General features: G+C 49.1%; 1 protein-coding gene across 1 annotated transcript in view; it reads right to left on the bottom strand.

Moving 5' to 3' along the window:
* TG (thyroglobulin) overlaps positions 1 to 18,229 on the bottom strand; it is a 302,611-nt gene extending 284,382 nt beyond the window's left edge. The window contains exons 1-6 of the mRNA XM_060202376.1: positions 18,218 to 18,229; positions 18,006 to 18,133; positions 10,987 to 11,084; positions 6,545 to 6,748; positions 4,064 to 4,223; positions 82 to 188 (exon numbers count right to left, since the gene is read on the bottom strand). Coding sequence (XP_060058359.1) covers positions 82 to 188; positions 4,064 to 4,223; positions 6,545 to 6,748; positions 10,987 to 11,084; positions 18,006 to 18,133; positions 18,218 to 18,229 — 709 coding nt within the window. The remainder of the gene's footprint in view (positions 1 to 81; positions 189 to 4,063; positions 4,224 to 6,544; positions 6,749 to 10,986; positions 11,085 to 18,005; positions 18,134 to 18,217) is intronic.
* Between the last annotated feature and the right edge of the window lie 1,837 nt (positions 18,230 to 20,066).

Genomic DNA, 20,066 nt, shown 5'->3' on the forward strand with positions numbered 1-20,066 from the left:
CCATTGTACAAGTAAAGACAGTTAGACTCTCCTGTCTGTGAGTACCTCTCTTTCCCCATCATGCTGCCCAGGGATGCTCACCAGTCTCAGCCAGTTCCCGCCCTTGACTGTCTGCACAGTGGCAATACCCAGACACTTCTGGGAACCTCCTGCGGAAAGAACTGAAGGTCACAAATGCATCTGGAAACCTACGAGAGAATTAAGATCCATGATCATCATCTCATAAATGGCAAGTCAGCACAAGTACTTCCTGGAGAAATAAAGGCGTGTTGGTCACAAGTTATTTGAGGAGATGGAGTGTCTGCATGCTTACCCCACGCCACTGGCTCCATGGCATCCTACAACATTTTTTTAAGTTGCTTCTACCTGGCTGGAGCTAAACAGGACCTTATGAAACTAAGCTCTCCTTAGTTCTCCTCAACTAATTAGCTGTTTTCCTCACTCTTGGCATCTGACCAATTGATGCCCAAGCACATGTCTCATAGGAACAGGCAGAAAACTGGTCAGAGAGATGACAGTAACTACCTTTTCTTTACTAGAATAACTCTGGAGACTGAAGTCTTCTTGTTGGTAAAGCAGACTGGAGGGGGTGCCTCAACTGGTAAACTGCTGGCCTGTTACCAGCCACTTCATCTCTCCCTAGGCTCCTCTGTGTCCACGAGCTACACGTGTTTGCACTCACAGGTGGTTTGGTGGGCAGGAGAGAGACACAGGACTGCTCTACCATTTTTTTTATCATCGTCATTGTTGTAGTTATTATTGCTGTTGCTGTATAGGACAGAGAGAAATGGAGAGCGGAGGGGAAGAAAGAGGGGGGGAGAGAAAGAGACACCTTTCAATATGGCGGATGCTTCCTTCAACAGACCTGCTTCACTGCCTGTGAAGTAACCTGCTTGCTGGTAGGGAGCCAGGGGCTCGAACCGGAATCTCTGAGCCGGTCCTTGTGCTTTGCTCCATGTGCGCTTAACCCCGTGTGCTACCGCCCCCCTATACCATTTTCCAAATGTCCACTTTTGTAGTTCTGAGGTTCAAAACATGGCAAAGTATGTGTTCTGCCAGGCAAGCCTTCTCCTGACTCAAGGCTATGTCCTGATTTCATACTTTCCAAGAGGCTTAGTCCAGGGGAGTCCCTAGGTCTGACCCTGCCCAGGTCTGCTGCTCAGAACACCCCTGACTACAGGTGGACTTCCTATAATTAATGAGAATCCCTTCCTGTGCCCCCCTAGAAGCCAAATACACTAAGAAACATGAATGCAGGGGAGGCAGGGAGGGAGGGAGGGAGGAGAGAGAGAGAGAGAGTAGGGAGAGAGGTAGGGAGTGAGGGAGAAGGAGAGGGAGAGGGAGAGGGAGAGGGAGAGGGAGAGGGAGAGGGAGAGGGAGAGGGAGAGGGAGAGGGAGAGGGAGAGGGAGAGGGAGAGGGAGAGGGAGAGGGAGAGGGAGAGGGAGAGGGAGAGAGAGAGGGATCCCATTTCAAAATCAGTGTTTCTGTTGGCCTGATGTGCAGTCCTGAACTTTTGTGTTTAACTGAAGTGCCCTCTGGTGGAAAGAGATGTGAACTGCGCTTCATCCAGCCTTGCCAGGAAATTCTCTGAGCATTCCAGGGAGATAGTTAAGTAACCACAAAGCAAGCACACTCTTCAAGGTCTGAGGCACCAGTGGCCTCAGGTTCAAGCCCATCAGCAAGTCATGCCAGAGCTGAGCAGTGCTGGGTGTCTCATTCTCTCTCCTCTCGCTCTCCTTCTCGGTAAGTCAATCCCTTTTTAGGAAGGCAGGCGAACATACACTTTGCCATTCACGAGGACCTGGGTTCACATCCCACTTGCCACCTGGAAGGGGGAAGCATTACATGTAGTGAAGCAGGTTTTCAGGTGTCTCTCTTTCTTTTTTCCTCTTTATTTCCCTCTCCCCTATCAATCTTTCTCTGTCTTATCAAAGAAAAAGGAAGGCAAAAAGAAAGAAGAAAGGAAAGGAAGGGAAGGGGAGGGGAGGGGAGCGGAGGGGAGGGGAGAGGAGAGAAGGGAAATAAATATCCACCAGTAGTAGATTCATCATGCAGACATTTAATTCCAGTAATAGCTCAAGTGGCAATAAAAGTAAGGGGGGATAAATCTTTTTTTTAAAAATTCAAGGGCATAAATTCTGTAATTGATTAGATTTAGACCAAATTAGCAGGACAGCCTAGCAGAAAGGCCCAAATAAAACAGACCCCCAGGGGGTTGGGCGGTAGTTCAGCGGGTTAAGCGCATGTGGTGCAAAGCGCAAGGACCAGTTAGGATCCTGGTTTGAGCTCCCATGTCCCCACCTGCAGGGGAGTCGCTTCACAGAAGGTGAAGCAGGTCTGCAGGTGTCTCTGTCTCTCTTCCTCTCTATCTCTCCCTTCTCTCTCAATTTCTCTCTGTCTCTATCCAATAACAAACAAAATTTTTTTAAAGAAAAAAATTTTTTTTAAAAAAAGAAGAAAACAGATCCCCCAAACCTAACTCTGGTTGGGTTCAACAAATGATACTCAACACCTAAAGAACTGAGAGAAAATCTGAGGTAATCAGATAAAGAGAGGACTGCAAAGTTGGATAAGGGCAAGAGACTGGCCTGTTTGGTCAATATCACACCATCTGGTCATCTGGGGTCCTACTTAGGGAGTCCTTGGATCCCCATTCCCATCGGCCTTGACCTCTAAAGGGCCCCTCTCTCCACTACCACTTGTCGCTTCCATAGGGAGCAGCATCTTGTGGGCCCTCTCAGGACCTTGGCTCTACCATAAAGCAGTGACAGTAGGGAAAGCCCCTGTCTCTGAAGGGAGGCTGGGGTCTCCTGCCCTGCCACTCAAGAAAGACTGGTCCTGAAATGAGTGCAGCCTGCAGTGTTCCTCAGATGTGACCATGAGCTCTAAGCTCAGACCAGCAGGGACTTAGAGGTCACACAGGCTGTGGCATTAAATATAAATGTGCATTTACATGTGGGCCCTGGAGGTGAATGGAAGGAAATCGTTAATTTTAGCCACAATTTTTTTATAAGAACGGGAGCTACTCCCTTCCCTAATCCAACTTTCTAGCCCTTTTCTCTACTCTGACACCATTCTCTCAGTCAATGTCCTCATCCAACCTCAGGCTAGCTACCAAACTCAAGCAAAACTACTATAATTGTGTGCCCTTAGGAACACACCTAAAATGGTTCTCCTAGCTTTCTTCCACCCTAAAATCACTAATCTCATCAGCTCTGATCCTACTTTCTGGTTCCAGTCCATCTTGTCTCAACTTAAGTCACACCACCTTCCTGACACCAGGCTGCAGATGCTGCCATGACTCCACCCTGACTTCTCTGGGCAGACGACCTCACCAGTGTGTCCTGCCTGGACCCTCTCATCTCCAGAGCTCTGGTCCACTAGGGAAAGACAGCAACAGGCTGGGGGTCTGGATCCACCTGTCAATGCCCTTGCTCCGTGGAGAAGCAGCTACAGAAGCCAGAACTCCCACCTTCTGCTCCCCATAAACAACCTTGATCCAGACTCCCAGTGGGGGGAGAAGTGATGGGATGAAGATAAGAGGGCTCTGCACTCCAGCTCCATCAGCACCCACCCAGAGAGAGAGAAGGAACAGGAGAGAGACATAGGGAGGTAGTTATGACGTCATGTGTGGCTTAGAAGAGAAGAGTGAATCCGGAAAAGAAGGGCAACTATGTATAAATGTGGACAGATAGTTGTAGAGAAGAGGGTCGCCCCATGTATAACACTTTAGGGGAACTGTGGTGGATTGCAGTGGGGAGACTGAAGATTCAGGACTCTGGTGGTGGGAATGGTGTGGATTCAAACCCCTGTCGACATGTAATTCCGTAATATAAAAAGATTAAAAATATAAATAAAGTTAAACATGTTTCTTCTCTCAAAAACAAATTCTTTCTTTCTTTTAATTTTAAGACTGGCTGTAAGTGCTGACAGCTGCAGAGGGACAGAGACCAGTCAAGGTTGTATGTTACAACACAAACAGTCAGAGATATCCTGCATCCAATATTCAGATCCCCTGTTTGTAGGCTAGAGACCATGAGTATCCCACAATTCCCTAGTCACCTGTTGTAGCTGTGGACCAGGTCAAATACCAGCATGTCGGTGGTGTTGACAAACTTGCACTGGACAGGCATGAAGTCCCCATCTGGGGTACACTGGGGCGGCGACTTGCCTCCCACGCCGTGGAGCAGACGGCGGCTTCTGATCTCACAGCCCCTCGGACCTGGACAAGTTTGAGGAGAAGATCTCAGCCCCCTCTCCGTGTCGGGCACGCACTCTGCTGCCTCCAGGCAGGTATTCCAGCCCCCACACACAGCAGGCCAGGCAGTGGTGCACCAGGTAGAGTGCAAACATTACCACGGAAAGGACCCAGGCTCTGGAAGGCCGGGTGGTGGCACACCTGGCTGAGCGCACATGTTACAATGCACAAGGACCCGGGTTCGAGCCCCTGGTCCCCACCTGCAGGTACTGCAAGTCAGTCAGCTGCTCACGTGCACGCACCCTCTCTCTGCCTCTCTCCCTCCCCCCCCTTATCTCCCTCTCCCTCCTCAATGTCCCTCTGTCTCAAACAAAATAAGAAGGGCTGGTGGGGTGGGCAATGGCAGAATGGAGGAGAGAGCTCAGTACAGGCAACAATCACAGTGTAATTAAACAAATAAAAAGCTGGACTGGGAAGATATCATGCCTGAGGCTCTGAGGTCCCAGGTTCAGTTCCCAGATGGTGTGTACATCTGTAGGTCTGTCTCTCCCTCTGTCTGTCTCTCTGTATTTCTCTCATTAATATAAATAAGAGGGCAGGGGCCGGGTGGTGGCACACCTGGTTGAGCGCACATGCTACAGTGCGCAAGGACCCAGGTTCGAGTCTCCACCTGCAGGGGGAGAGCTTCACGAGTGGTGAAGCAGGGCTGCAGGTGTCTCTCTGTCTCTCTCCCTCTCTATCACCCCTTCCCTCTCAATTTCTGGCTGTGTCTATGCAATAAATAAATAAAGATAAAAAAATTAAAAATAAGAGGGCAGAGTCAAGATGAAACATGAAGACAACACCTAGGTTGACTCTCCTCAAATACTGTCTCCAGTCCTGGCAATTCTAAGTAGAAACAGGATTTCCTCACAAGTAGGAGAGAAACTACAGAAGAGGGGACACAGAGAAGCTATGATAGAAAATCATAACCCAGGGGGCCAGGCGGTGGTGCACTGGCTTAAGTGAAAGGAGCCCAGTTCCAGCCCCCGGCTCCCCACCTGCAGGGAGGATGCTTTACAAGCGGTGAAGCACATCTGCAGGTGTCTGTCTTTCTCTCCTCCTCTCTATCTACGTCTCCTCTCTCCATTTCTCTCTGTCCTATCAAATAAATAAATGAATGAATGTCATGGGAGCAGTGGATTCGTAGTGCTGGCACTGAGCCCCAGCAATAACCTTGGAGGCAATAAGAAAGAAAGGAAGAAAGAAAGAAAGAAAGAAAGAAAGACAGACAGACAGACAGAAAGAAAGAAAGAAAGAAAGAAAGAAAGAAAGAAAGAAGAAAGAAGAAAGGAAGAAAGAGAGAGGGGGAGGGAAGGAGGGAGGGAAAGAGGAAGGAAGGAAGGAAGGAAGGAAGGAAGGAAGGAAGGAAGGAAGGGAGAAAGAAAGTCATAACCCACCTATGAATTGGCAAAAGGGTGCCCGAAAAGGACAAAAGAGATCTGAGCACCACCAAGCTGCAGGTGCCACCAAATGCCATCTTGACTTCTCTGGGCAGACAGCCTCACCAATGTGTCTCCCAGTCTCCCCTCCCCAGAGCCCTGCCCCACTAGGGAAAGACACAAACAGGCTGAGGGTGTGGATCCGCCTGCCAACATCCATGTCCAGTGGGGAAGCAATTACGGAAGCCAGAACTCCCACCTTCTGCTCCCCATAAAGAATTTGGGTCCATCCTCCCAGAGGGATAAAGAAGAAAGAAGCTTCCAATGGAGGGGATGGTGGACATGGAACTCTGAAGGTGAAGGTGGGAACTGTACCCCTGTTATCTCACAATCTTGTTAATCATTATTAAACCATTATTTAAAGTTTAAACAAATCAATAAAAATAGTTTTAAGGAGGAGAAAGGAGGGAAGGGGAGGAGAGGGGAGACCCGACAGTGAGCAGGCCAAGCAAGGCCTAGGATCTGTAACGTGGCTCACACCATGGAGCACACATGTCACCACTTGTGAGGACCAGGGTTCAAGCCCTCAGTCACCACAGGGAGTGTCTGCAGGGGTCGGGAAGGGAAAGCTTCATGAGCAGTGTGGTATCCGGTATCTCCACTTCTCTGTCTCTGCTCCCTTTCTACCTGTCTTTGCCTCTCTTGCCCTTTATCGAAAGAAAGGACAGAAAAGAAAAGAAAAAAGGCCACTAAGTGCAGAGGGGTGACTCGACCCCAGTAATCACCATCATGGGGGGAAAAATACAAATAAAAGCTGCCCTGACAGCCTGTTTATGCTCTGATGTGCCCCTGCGGGGGTGCCCGGAGTAAAGGAAGCTTCCTTAAGCGTTGTCCCCTTCTGTACGTGCAGGCTGGCGGACTTACAACGAGCCGGTGTGCCCGGCTGGCGGGTCCCGTACACCTCCATGCCCTCTGCATCCACACACCAGCACCGGCCCCGCCGCGGGTCGCACTGCACGGCCGCGTAGCCCCCAGACTCTCCGCACTGAGGGAGGTAGGATGTGCTGGTGCCATTGAGGTAGCCACTCAGCAAGACGTGTTGTCGCTGCAGCTGGCAGAAGGACAGACCTTGGAGGATGGAGAACAGAGTCAGGAGGCAAGAGGCAGGAGGCTTCCGGGGGGGGGGGGGGGGGCCTCTGCTCAGAGAATGTTGTTTTCGACGGGTTATGTTGTTTTCGCAGGGCTGGCTTCACAGGCGGGTAACAGACAACCAGGGATTCATGGTTGAGCTGTAGGCAGTATCTCTTTATTCATGCAGGACGCAGCGCAATCTAAGACGAGCTAAGCTAAACTCAAGTACTCTAAAACTCACAATGCTGTCTTTATATATACTTGCCAAGTAAGGTGGAAACAGGATGTGACATAGAGAGGGTGGAGAGAAAAGTGACTGGTGAAAATCAGAGTGTGACAAAGAGGGGGCAGATTAGGTGAGAATCCTATCACTGAACCACAAATGCCCCGGAGGGAGGGTGGAACTTGTTAACAGTGGTTATGTAAATAGAATGAAGTGGTTATGTAAATAGAATAGTGTTAAGCAGGGGGGATTTAAACCAAATGAAACAGAAGGGGTCTCATGCATACCAACAAGAGAACTTACATAACTCCCCGCCAAGGGGCAAACACAGGCTCTGAACCCGTTCCAGCCAGCTGGATCAAGGGTACCCCCCCCCCACCCAGCACCCTGTGAACCCAGCCAGGGAAGGGCACATCTCCTCCCTCCCCGCTCCCTCAGGCAGTCAGACACCCCAGCCCAGGGCACTGTGAGGGTGCTGTATGGTTTCTGCAGAGTGTGTCTGACTCTAAGTGTTCCTGGGTATCTGCTGTGTGGCATTAGGGCTGCACCGCCATTCTAAAGCTGAAATGCAGGGCTTGTCCGGGTGCATGAGTGTTGGTGGCATTAAACTTTTTTTCTTTTTTTGCCTCCATGGTTATCTCTGGGGCTCGGGGCTGGCACTATGAATCCACTGCTCCTGGTGGACATCCCCCACCCTTTCTAAAAAAATATTTATTTATTTATTTTCCCTTTTGTTACCCTTGTTGTTTTTTTAGTTATTATTGTTGTTGATGTCTTCATTGTTGGATAGGACAGAGAGAAATGGAGAGAGGAGGGGAAGACAGAGAGGGGGAGAGAAAGATAGACAACTGCAGACCTGCTTCACCACCTGTGAAGCGACTCCCCTGCAGGTGGGGAACCGGGGTCTCGAACTGGGATCCTTACACCAGTCCTTGCGCTTTGCACCACATGCGCTTAACCTGCTGCGCTACCACCCGACTCCCCTTTTTTTTAAATCATTCATTCATTCATTCATTCATTTATTCATTCATTCATGGGAAAGATAGGAAGAGAGAAAGAACCAGATATCACTCTGGTACGTGTGCTGCCGGGAATTGAACTTGGGACCTCATAGTTGAGAATCCAATGCTTTATCCACTGCGCCACCTCCTGGACTGCCATTTTCCCCATTTTGTTAGGTAGGACAGAGAGAAATTGAGAGGGGAGGAGGAGACAGAGAAAGAGAAAGACAGACACCTGCAGACATGCTTCTCTGTTTATGTCTGCAGACATGCTTCTCCCGCAGGTGGGGAGCCAGGGGCTCAAACCCAGATCCTTGCTCAGGTCCTTAACGCTAAGTACTATGTGCACTTAACAGGGCGTACCAACAGCCCCCCATGCAACTTTTTCTTCAGCATCTGACTCCATGGCCTTACTAACCACCCACCCACACGACCTGCTAGGTGGTTCTCACATGTTTCAATCCCCACAGCTCCTCTGTGAGGCCGACCTGCATCCTGGCTGCAGGTTAAGGAGGACTGAGGCTGTGGCCAGACAGGGCCCGACAGCCCAGGAGTGACAGGGAACATCCTGCTTCCTAGCAGTCAAGACGGTCCCCAGACGTGCCAGAAGTTGAACTTCTGTGCTTTAACGTAGCACCTGAGAAGAGACCCAACCAGGATCATGGAAGTCCTTTTTTTTTTAATTGTAGTTCTTATTGTTGTTATTGATGTCGTCGTTGTTAGATAGGACAGAGAGAAATGGAGAGAGGAGGGGAAGACAGAGAAGATGAGAGAAAGACTGTGGACAGACTCCGCTGCAGGTGGGGAGCTGGGGGCTCGAACCAGGATCCCTTATGCCGGTCCTTGCGCTTTGCGGCACCTGCGCTTAACCCGCTGTGCTTCTGCCCAACTCCCAGAAGTCCTTCTGATCAGCTCTCTAGGCCAATTTTTCTCCTTTTCTTTTTAAATATTTATTTTATTATTTTTCCATTTTTATTGGACAGAGACAGGCAGAAATCAAAAGGGTAGGGGGAGGTAGAGAGGGAGAGAAACAGAGAGACATCAGCAGCCCTGCTTCACCACTCAGAAAGCCCGCCCCCCCCCCCCCAGCAGGTGGGGACTGGGGCTCAAACCACGTCCTTGCAATTTTTTCTTTTGTTTGTTTGTTTGTTTTTGTTTCTGAGAGAAAGAGAGACGGATAGATGGAGAGAAGAGAGAAATCGCAACACTGCTCCGCCGTCCCCTGAAGACAGCCTTGCTGCTCTCAGCTGGTGTCAGGGCTAGAGCCCAGGAAGGTGTGTTCTGTGTGGCCTGTGAGGAACCTGTCTCAGACCCCAGCTATGACCCTTTTCAAGGACAGCTTTTTTTTCTTTTAGTCTTTTTATTTATGTATTATTGGAGATAGAGAGAAATTGAGAGAGAAGAGGGAGATAGAAAAAGAGACAGAATATAGGATGATCTCACTCTCAGGCAGAAGTTGAAAAACAAGATCAGAAGAGAAAACACAAGTAGAACCTGAACTGGAATTGGCGTATTGCACCAAAGTAAGAGACTCTGGGGTGAGTAGGTGGGGGCGGGGGGAGAATACAGGTCCAAGAAGGATGACAGAGGACCTAGTGGGGGTTGTATTGTTATATAAAAAACTGAGAAATGTTATGCATGTGCAAACTTTTGTATTTACTGTTGAATGTAAAACATTAATTCCCCAATAAAGAAATTAAAAAAAGAGACAGAGAGACACCTGCAGACCTGCTCCACCGCTCATGAAGCTTTCCCCCTACAGGTGGGGACCAGGGGCTTGAACCCTGGTCCTTGCACACTGTAATGTGAGTGCTTAACCACGTGCACCACCGCCTGGTCCCAAGAAAAGCCTGAATCTAGGTTCAATTTACCTGTTTTCAGGAAAGATTCTAAACTGACCTTTGTGGTAGCCTTGACTATGACTTGCTCTGAATGGGCACTGTTTCTTTTTTTATTTTTGTTTTTAAAGTAATTCTTTTTTTTAATTTATTATTTTTATTTATTGGATAGAGAAATCCAGAAATCAAGAGGGAAGGGGGTTATAGAAAGGGAGAGAGACAGACAGACACCTGCACCTCTGCTTCACCACTTGCAAAGCTTTCCCCTTGCAGGTGGGGACTGGGGGCTCGAACCCAGGTCCTTGTGCCCTGTAATGTGTGCGCTCAACCAGATGCGCCACCACCCGGTCCCGGGAAACTGTGTTTCTTTGATGACTTATACTAGTCATCGTAACAGGGATGTTTTTCATTCAAGTGTCAAAATTTAGAAAGAGCTTGGGAAAGAAAACAACGGATGTGTTAAGCATTGTTGGGGAGGGGGGGGATGTCCGACAAGATTCAAGATACCCCGCACAGTGCTCAGCACCTGGGGGAACTCAGCAGTTGAGCAAAGGTTCTGATTGTTCTGCGTCATTTCCATAGCTGTTGTGAAGGACACAGGACCCTGTAGGTGGAGTCTCTTACCCTAATTCAAAGAGAAAGAAACTGCAGCCCAGAGGAAGTTACGCTGGTCACATTCCTCCAGGGTTACCCTGGGAACTCAGTATCCGCACTATAAATCCACTGCTCCTGGCAGCCATTTTTTCCCCATTTTATTGGATAAGGCGGAGAAAAAATGAGAGAGGAGAGGGAGACAGAGAGGGAGAGAAAATGAGCGACACCTGCAGACCTGCATCGACGCTTATGACGTCTCCTCCCTGCAGGTGGGGAGCCGGGGGCTCAAGCCCAGACTCTTGAGCCTAGTACTATGTGTGCTTAACCGAGTACTCCACCACCGAGACCCTGGACTGAATTTTCTCCACAGAGACAGAGACAGAGGCAGAGGCAGAGAGAAAGAGGGGAAAAAACCACAGCACAGAGCTTTCCTCAATGCAGCGGAGACCCAGGCTTGAACCTAGGGAGTTTACAGGGAAATCCAGCCCACTGTCCGAGTGAGCTCTTTCACTGACGCCCCCCAGCCCCACTCTCTTGCTAACAAGTCTCCTCCTGAAAGTCACCTGCGTCGACACTTACACGCAGAGGGGCGTCCAGGCTGCCTGCTGCCGGCCACTTCCCTGCCATCAGCATCCACACACCAACAGGAGAGGCCTCTGTTCTCACACTGGACAGTCCTGAGGAGGGCAGGAGAGACACCATGAGGGCAGTTGCTACTCTCAGAGCCACAAGCTGGTTAACCATTCTGCTTTCTTTCCACTCCCCAAGTTTCAACTCACATATTAGGGAGAGATGAGAGGGGAGAGGGGCACATGACTAGAGAAAGAACATCACTCAGGAAAGGGCTGGGCGGTGGCCCACAGGGTTAAGCACATATAGTACTAAGCACAAGGACCCATGCAAGGATCCAGGTTCGAGCCCCCAATTCCCCAGGGAGTCGCTTCACAAGAGGAGAAGCGAGTCTGCAGGTGTCTGTCTTTCTCTTCCCCTCTCTGTCTCCCCCTCCTCTCTCCATTTCTCTCTGTCCTATCCAATAAAATGGGGGAGGAGGGAATGGCCTCCAGGAGCAGTGGATTTTTAGTGCTAGCACAGAGTTCCAGCAACAACCTTGGAGGAAAAAGAAGAAGAAAAGAAATTCACTCCTACCTCTCCCCTCACACATCTCAGTTGTTTGCCCTCCCTCTCAATCACCAGCTCTCCACAGATGCCCACTCTAAAATGCAGTGTTTCCACTACATGAGACCAAAAAAGCTAAAAGCTTCTCCCTCCATACATAATCAAGGGCAGGTGGACATCTTGATAACGTCTGGACCAACAAAGACCAGGGCATTGACTGAGGGCTACAAAGACAAGTGTTGGGCATTCCACGCCTAGACATTTTCCCCAGAAGGTATAAGAACACTGATTCCCAGGTACATATGCAGCCCATGTTCATAGTGGCTTTATTCACAGTAGCAAAGACCTGGAAGCAACCAAAATGTCCTTCAACAGATGACTGGATAAAAAGTTATGAGACGGGGGTCAGGCGGTAGTGCAGCGGGTTAAGCGCAGGTGGGGCAAAGCACAAGGACCAGAGTAAGGACCCCAGTTCGAGCCCCCGGCTCCTCCCCTGTAGGGGAGTCGCTTCACAAGTGGTAAAGCAAATCTACAGATGTCTATTTCTCTCTCCCCTTCTCTGTCTTCCCTTCCTCTCTAGATTTCTCTCTGTCCTAACCAACAAGAACAGCAATACCAACAGTAACAACAAGGGCAACAAAAATGGGGAAAATGGCCTCCAGGAGCAGTGGATTTGTAGTGCAGGCACCGAGCCCCAGCAATAACCCTGGAGGCAAAAAAAAAAAAAGTTATGGGACATAGACTCAACAGAGTATTATGCAGCAACAATAAAAAAGATGATACTGAGGGTTGGGCAGTAGCGCAGTGGGTTAGCGGGTTAAGTGCACGTGGCGCAAAGCACAAGGACCAGCGCAAGGACCCCGGTGCGAGTCCCTGGCTCCCCACCTGCAGGGGAGTCGCTTCATAGGTAGTAATGCAGGTCTGCAGGTGTCTATCTTTCTCTCCCCCTCTCCGTCTTCCCCTCCTCTCTCCATTTCTCTCTGTCCTAACCAACAACAAATGACATCAACAACAATAACCACAACAAGGCTATAACAACAAGGGCAACAAAAGGGAGGAAAATGGCCTCCAGGAGCAGTGGGTTCATGGTGCAGGCACTGAGCCCCAGCAATAACCCTGGAGGCAAAAAAAAAAAAAGGATGATATTGTGTCCTTTGGGATAAAATGGATGGAACCGGAGAAGATGATGCTAGGTGAAGCCAGTAAGGAGGTAACAGCCAACTACAGGATGGGCTCACTCACATGCAGAATATAGACAATTGAGTATAAAAATGTGAAAAACCCCAAATGGTAGCCTGTTTTCAAGACTGTGGAAGAACTAGAGCGGTTATCTGTGGGGGTAGGGATGCGGGCCACAGAACTTCAATGATGGGTGCGATGAAAAATAAATGACTAATTCTTTAAAAAAAAAAGTGAGAGGGGCTGGGTGGTGGCACACCTGGTGAGTGTACATGTTACAGTGTGCAAGGAAGGGGGCTCCCCCTGGTCCCCACCTGCAGGGGGAAAGCGTTGCGAGTGGTGAAGCCGTGTGCAGGTGTCTCTCTGTCTCTCTGTCTCTCTCCCTCTCTATCACCCCCTTTCCCCTCTCGATTTCTGGCTGTCTCTGTCCAATAAATAAATATAATAAAAAAATTCTTTTAAATTCTTTTTAAAAACATTCTAAATATAATAAAAAACATTCTTTTACAAAACCAGAAAGAGAGAGAGAGATTGGGAAGTTGTGGGCCGGACCTCCCAGAGGAAGTAGTGGCTGAACTAAGAGGCCTGCAAGGAAAGCAGGGGCTTCACTGGGGTATAAGAAGGCAGGGAGTCGGCGGTGGCGCAGTGGGTTAAGCACAGGTGGCGCAAAGTGCAAGGACCGGCGTAAGGATCCCGGTTCGAGCCCCTCCCCACATGCAGGAGAGTTGCTTCACAGGCAGTGAAGCAGGTCTGCAGGTGTCTGTCTTTCTCTCCCCCTCTCTGTCTTCCCCTCCTCTCTCCATTTTTCTCTGTCCTATCCAACAACAATGACAGCAATAACAACAATGTTAATAATGACAACAATAAACAACAAGGACAACAAAAGGGAAAAAATGGCCTCCAGGAGCAGTGGATTCGTAGTGCAGGCACCGAGCCCCAGCGATCACCCTGGAGGCAAAAAAAAAAAAAAGAAGAAGGTCCCTTCAGGGAGGCCAGGTAAAGAGAGCAGGTGTGCAAGCCCCTTGGGAAACAGTGAGCAGCTTTGACATTGTAAGTGAGGGCTGCAAGAGACAAGAGGAGAGCTACACCAACAAGGCCAGCAGAGGAGAGCCATTCTCCCAGGATGCCTCTGACCCCACCTCAGAGTCAAGCAGAAACTGCACCCTTGGAGATACAGAAGCATTTCATGAGCCATATTAAGATCACATATCAAAGGGGCCAGCCGAGTGGTGGCACCTAGTTGAGCACAGATGTTAACATGCACAAGGACCCAGGTTCAAGCCCCTGGTCCCCACCTGCAGGGACGAAGCTTCACGAGTGGTGAAGCAGGGCTGCAGGTGTCTCTCTGTCTCCCTCTCTACCTCTGCCTACTCTCCCAATTTCTCTGTATCTCTATCCAATAAATAACATTTTGTTTAGTTTTGTTTTTGCCTCCAGGGTTATTTCTGGGGCTCGGTGCCTGCACTATGAATCCACTGCTCCTGGAGGCCATTTTTTCCCCTTTTGTTGCCCTTGTTGTTTATCATTATTATTGTTGTTGTTGTTGTTGTTGACATTGTTCTTGGATAGGACAGAGAGAAATCAAGAGAGGAGGGGAAGACAGGGAGGGAGACAGATAAACACCTGCAGACCTGCTTCACTGCTTGTGAAACGACCCCCCTGCAGGTGGGGAGCCGGGGGCTCGAACCGGGATCCTTATGCTGGCTTTGCACCATGTGTGCTTAACCCTCTAAGCTACCTCCAGCCCTCATAAAATAACATTTTTCAAAAGATTTTATGCCAGATGGGAAGGAGGGAGGGATATTTCACGAGGTTTCCCAGAATGCAGTTGTACAGACAGAATTCCCCTAGCTCAAGATAACCAAAATAGCTGCAGGAAAGCGGATGGCATTACACTAGCACAAAGGAGCCCTGCGAATCCCACCCAGAAGTTGTCGAGATCACCACTCCACAGGGAGAAAGTCCCATCCCAAACCCAGCTTCCTACTAGGACAGCTGAAAGGCGTTCTGGAGAGAGGAGCTCACAGGGGAGGCCAGCAGCCGGCAGCCCACAGAGCTGAGCTCAGCAGGGCTCAGAGACAGCTGGGGACATGAAAGTCCAGCCAGTGTCTGTCTGTTGGCCGCCATCTGTGCATCTCAAGAGGAAACAGAAGGAAGCATCCACCATCCATCAACTGGTATCCCCCCCGCCCCGTTGTTGTTTATTATTATTATTATTATTATTATTATTATTGCTCATGAAGTTTCCCTGTGCATTTGAGGACTGTGGGCTTGAACCTGGATCCCTGTGTACGCTAATGTGTGTGTTCTACCAGGTCCACCCCCACCGCCTGGCCCTCTACATTCCCTGTACTAATTGTTTGGGCAGGAAGAAAAAATAGGATGTTCTTATGCGGCTGAGCTGAATCAAGACTTTGAGATAGACGCTCAGGTGCTGCTGAAGCCTGGAACCCCCAGTACCCTCCGAATGACTGTGGTCACATCTCCCCCCCGACCGGAGGAAAGAAGGGCCTGGCAGACCAGGGGGACCACAGTGGCGTCTTTTAGAGCTGAGAACCCTGGTGCTATAAACAGAGGTGAATGGAAGGTTCCCAGATATCCAGTACAGATGACTGATTATGAGAGTTGTAGTGTACACACACAATGGAATACTACTCAGCTATAAAAAATGATGAAATCTGGTAGCATCTGGGGGGGGGGGAATGATGTTAAGTGAGATAATCCAGAAGAGAAGAACACATATCACTTATAGAAGGTACTTGAAAAGGAAAAAAGGGGGCGGCAAGGTGAAACCTGAACTGGGTGAACTGGAATGAGACAAGTGAAAGACTCGTCAATACAACAGCAGAAGATAAAAGCTGGAGAGGAGCAGGACCTTGCCCGCAACTTGGATCAACAATGGTAGAGAATGTTCCATCCTCCGAAAGGAGGCTGGACAACATACTCTATGCTCCACCTGAGGGAGATGGGTCCTGATATTGGGGCAGCTTGGAATGTTCCTACTTATGACCACAGAACGTGAGCTCGGATCTACAGGAATACAGAGGTCACACAGGCTCCTAAGCTGAATATGGGCCCCAGATCACATCAAATAGAGGAGGTTTACATCAACAATATTTATACACCTTTCACATATTTGGAAGCTACTCTCTTCCCTGATCCAGCTTTCTGTCCCTTTTCCAGCCATGACATCATCTCCCCAGACAATAACTTGGATCCATCTGCATATCAGATTTCAGGCTCGGGGGCAAAAAGAAAAAGGAAAAAAAAAAAACTAGTATAGCCACAGGCCCTTTGGAATATAACTAAAATAGGCCTACTAGCTATCTACAAAATGGAGGACCACTCCCAACACTTCATCTGCACTATTCCAGCCTTTAGGTCCGTTATTGTTCAACAACTTGTTTGGCTTTGTATGTTAACTCTCTTTTCAGCCACCAGGTTCCAGACGCTACCATGATGCCAACCAGACTTCCCTGGACTGACTACCCCACCAATGTGTCCTGGAGCCCCACTTCCCCAGAGCCCCACCTCACTAGGGAAAGAGAGAGGCAGGCTGGGAGTATGGATCAACCTGTCAATGCCCATGTTCAGCGGGGAAGCAATTACAGAAGCCAGACCTTCCACCTTCTGCATCCCACAATGACCCTGGGTCCACACTCCCAGAGGGATAAAGAATAGGAAAGCTATCAGGGGAGGAGGTGGGATGCAAAGTTCTGGTGGTGGGAACTGTGTGGAGGTGTACCCCTCATATCCTATGGTTTTGTTAATGTCTCCTTTTTTTTATATATAATTTTTTGTCTTTATTTATTGGACAGAGATAGCCAGAGATTGAGAGGAGTGGGGGAGATAGAGAGGGAGAGAGACAGCTGCAGACCTACTTCACCGCTCGTGAAGCTCTCTCCTACAGGTGGGGACCAGGGGCTCGAACCTGAGTCCTTGCACACTATAATGTGTGCGCTTCACCAGGTGTGCCACTGCCTGGCCCCGTAATGTCTCCTTTTTTTAAATAGTAAAAAAAAAAAAAAAAAAAAAAAAAGTTGGAGAGGATGTGGAGAGAGAGGAATCCTGCTCCACTGCTGCTGGGAATGCAATCTGGTCCAGCCACTCTGGAAAACAGTGTGGAGAATCCTTAAATACAAATGCAAATACCGTATGACCCAGCAATTCCACTGCTAGGCACATTACAGTGCACAAGGACCCGGGTTCAAGTCCCTGGTCCTCACCTGCAGGGGGAAAGCTTTTCGAGTGGTGAAACAGGGCTACAGGTGTCTCTCTGTCTCTTTCGCTTTCTGTCTCCCCCTCCCCTCTCAATTTCTGGCTGTCTCCATCCAATAAATAAATAAAGGTTAAAAAAATTAAAAATGGGGCTGGGTGGTGGCGCACCTGGTTGAGCGCACATGTTCCCGCGCTCAAGGACCTGGTTTGAACCCCTGCTCCCCACCTGCAGGGGGAAAGCTTTGGTGTGGTGAAGCAGGGCTGCAGGTGTCTCTGACTCTCTCCCTATCTCCTCCTTCCTTCTCCATTCTGACTGTACCTATCCAATAAATAAAGATAATAAAAAAATTTTTTAATTAAAAAATAAATGTACAGATGGCTATAAAGTCAACCCACATCTGTGATCTTGGGAAAACTTGACAGTTTCTAATAGAGGGAATGGGGACACAGTTTTTAAATTAAATTTTTTAAAAAACAGAAAAACAAAAACAAAAATTTTAAAAACTCTGGACTGTGGGAAAGGTGTCAAGCACTCAGGACAAAAAAGTGAGCAGAGAGAAGGACTGGAGGTGGGGACTCTGTGCACACACTCAGCACAGGTAGCTAAATAAATAAACTACTCAGGTAGTGAACCACTACTGTTTTCCCACTAAGATAATTTTATTTCTTCTTTTATCTTTTTTTTTCGGTCAATTTAAATCTTTTGTTTTTTTATTGGATAGAGACAGAGAGAAATTCAGAGAAGAGAGGGAGAGAGACAAAGAGACACCTGCAGCCCTGCTTCACCACTGGTGAGGCTTTTCCCCCTGCAGATGGGGACCAGGGGCTGGACCCTGGGTCCTCGTGCATTTTTAAATGTGCACTTAACCAGGTACGCCACCACCTGGCCCTGAGAATTTTACTTTTACCAGAGCGCTGCTCAGCTCGGGCTTATGGTGGTGTAAAGGATTGAACCCGGGACCTTGGAGCCTTGGCTATGAGAGTCTCTTTGCATATCCATTATGCTAACTCTCCCACCCCCACTAAGATGATTTATAAAAGAAAGAACAAAGAACTCTGAGGGCCCTGAAAGAAAGAATCCTTACTGGAAGCTGCCGTCTTCTGCACACTGGGGGATGTAGTCGGCGTGTTTCAGAAAGGCCTCTTCCCTCTGCAGCTCACAGCGGCGGAGAGGCTGGTCATCCAGCTGGTACTCTACGGAGAGAGGCAACTCCTGAGAGCACAGTCTGGACTGGGTCCCCGCTCGAAGGGAGGCCTCCCTGCAAGTTCTAAGATGGAATCCTGTGGCTAGTCACACTTTCCCAAGCATGACACTTGCTCGTTTAACCTCCCCTCTTTCTTTTTTTCTTTTGCTTTGTTTTGTTTTGGTTAAGAGGGGTATCTCTGGGGCTTGCTGCCTGTACAACTCCACTCCTCTGCTCCCAGAGGCCGGCCTGCCTGCCTGCCTGCCTGCCTGCCTGCCTTCCTTCCTTCCTTTCTTTTTGCCTCCAGGATTAATGCTGGAGCTCAGTGCCTGCACTACAAATCCACTGCTCCTGAAGGCCATTTTCCCCATTTTTGTTGCCTTTGTTGTGGTTATTATTACTGTTGTTACTGCTGTCATTGTTGTTGGAAAGGACAGAGAGAAATCAAGAGAGGAGGAGAAGACAGAGAGGGGGAGAGAAAGATAGATACCCGTAGACCTGCTTCACTGCCTGTGAAGCGACCCCCCTCCCCTGCCCCACAGGTGGAGAGCCAGGGGCTCGAACCCAGGTCCTTACGCCAGTCCTTGCACTTTATGCCATGTGTGCTTAACCCATTGCACTACTGCCTGGCCTGCCTTTCTTCCTTTCTTTCTTTCTTTCTTTCTTTCTTTCTTTCTTTCTTTCTTTCTTTCTTTCTTTCTATCTTTTTTCTTTCTTCCTTTCTTTCTCTTCTTTCTTTCTCTCTTTTAGATAAAGAGTAATAAAAAGAGAAAGGGAGGGGAGGAAACCCCCCCCCCAGCAGCGCTTCAAGGCTCCTGCTGTCTCCCTGTTCAAACCTGGCCCCACCCACATGGCAATGTGTACAGCGACACCCCACCCCCACCCCCTTGCTGGTTCCCTCTTAACTCTTCCTGGCAAATCTGAGTTTTTCTCCTGATTACCAGTGAGACTCTGGAAATAACCTACTCAAAGTCTCATCGCTGACAAAGGAGTTCAGAACAGGCCTGGGTCCTGCACTTACTGGCTTAGGTCCCTCCTCACTGTGGAGGGGTTAGTGGTGAATCTCCCTCCTTCCCCCGCTCTGCTTAGCAATTCTGATTAACCACAACCTCGGGGCCTGGTAGTACAATGCACGGTGAGAATCCTTTCCTTACCTTTTTAGTGGAGAGCCTAAAGGATTTCCGCCTAAAAATGGACCCTGTTTCTATGACGCCCAGAGCCTGGCGTAGGCCTCCCATGGGGGACTGAAGGTCAGATCTCAGGCACTGACTTCCGGGAAAGGCCTGATGCTCCAGACTTGGAAACTCACAAGGGACCAGTGAGCATCTGCCCTGATCTCTCCCACCTCCGGCCAGTGAACTTACTCCTGGGCTCTAGCTGGCCGGCCTCTTCCCCGGATTCCTTGCCACAACGACCACCACTTGCCCCAACCTCCCCCAGGTCTGCTGCTGGCTTCCTATGGGATGTGCTTTCCAGGCTGCCGTCCCTCTGCTGTTAATGAATAAACGCAATGTCTGCTCATTCCAGTTTCCCTCGGTTTACCATCTTAGCAGCTGAAAATGGCGCTGAGAGTCATCCGAAACCATAGGGTAAATGGGAGAGTCCACAGTTGGAACTTACTGGAACTTAAGTCTATTTCACTACACAGGCAGACTGACTTTATTTATTTATTGCCCCTGCACTGCTCCTCCATTCCCAGAAGGCATTCTGCTCCTTCTTTCTTTCCTCCTTATTTTTTATAGAGGGTGAGAGGGGGTCAGGCAGTGGCAAGGACCGAGGTTTGAGCCCGTGCTCCCCACCCGCACAGGGGATGGTTCACTAGTCGTGAAGCAGGTCTGCTGGTGTCTGTCTTTCTCTCCCCCTCTCTGTCTTCCCCTCCTCTCTCCATTTCTCTCTGTCCTATCCAACAACAATGACAACAACAACAACAATAAGAACTGCAACAACAATAAAAAAACAAGG

Source organism: Erinaceus europaeus, chromosome 1 (assembly GCF_950295315.1).
Source record: "Erinaceus europaeus chromosome 1, mEriEur2.1, whole genome shotgun sequence".
In the NCBI taxonomy this organism is placed as follows: domain Eukaryota; kingdom Metazoa; phylum Chordata; class Mammalia; order Eulipotyphla; family Erinaceidae; genus Erinaceus; species Erinaceus europaeus.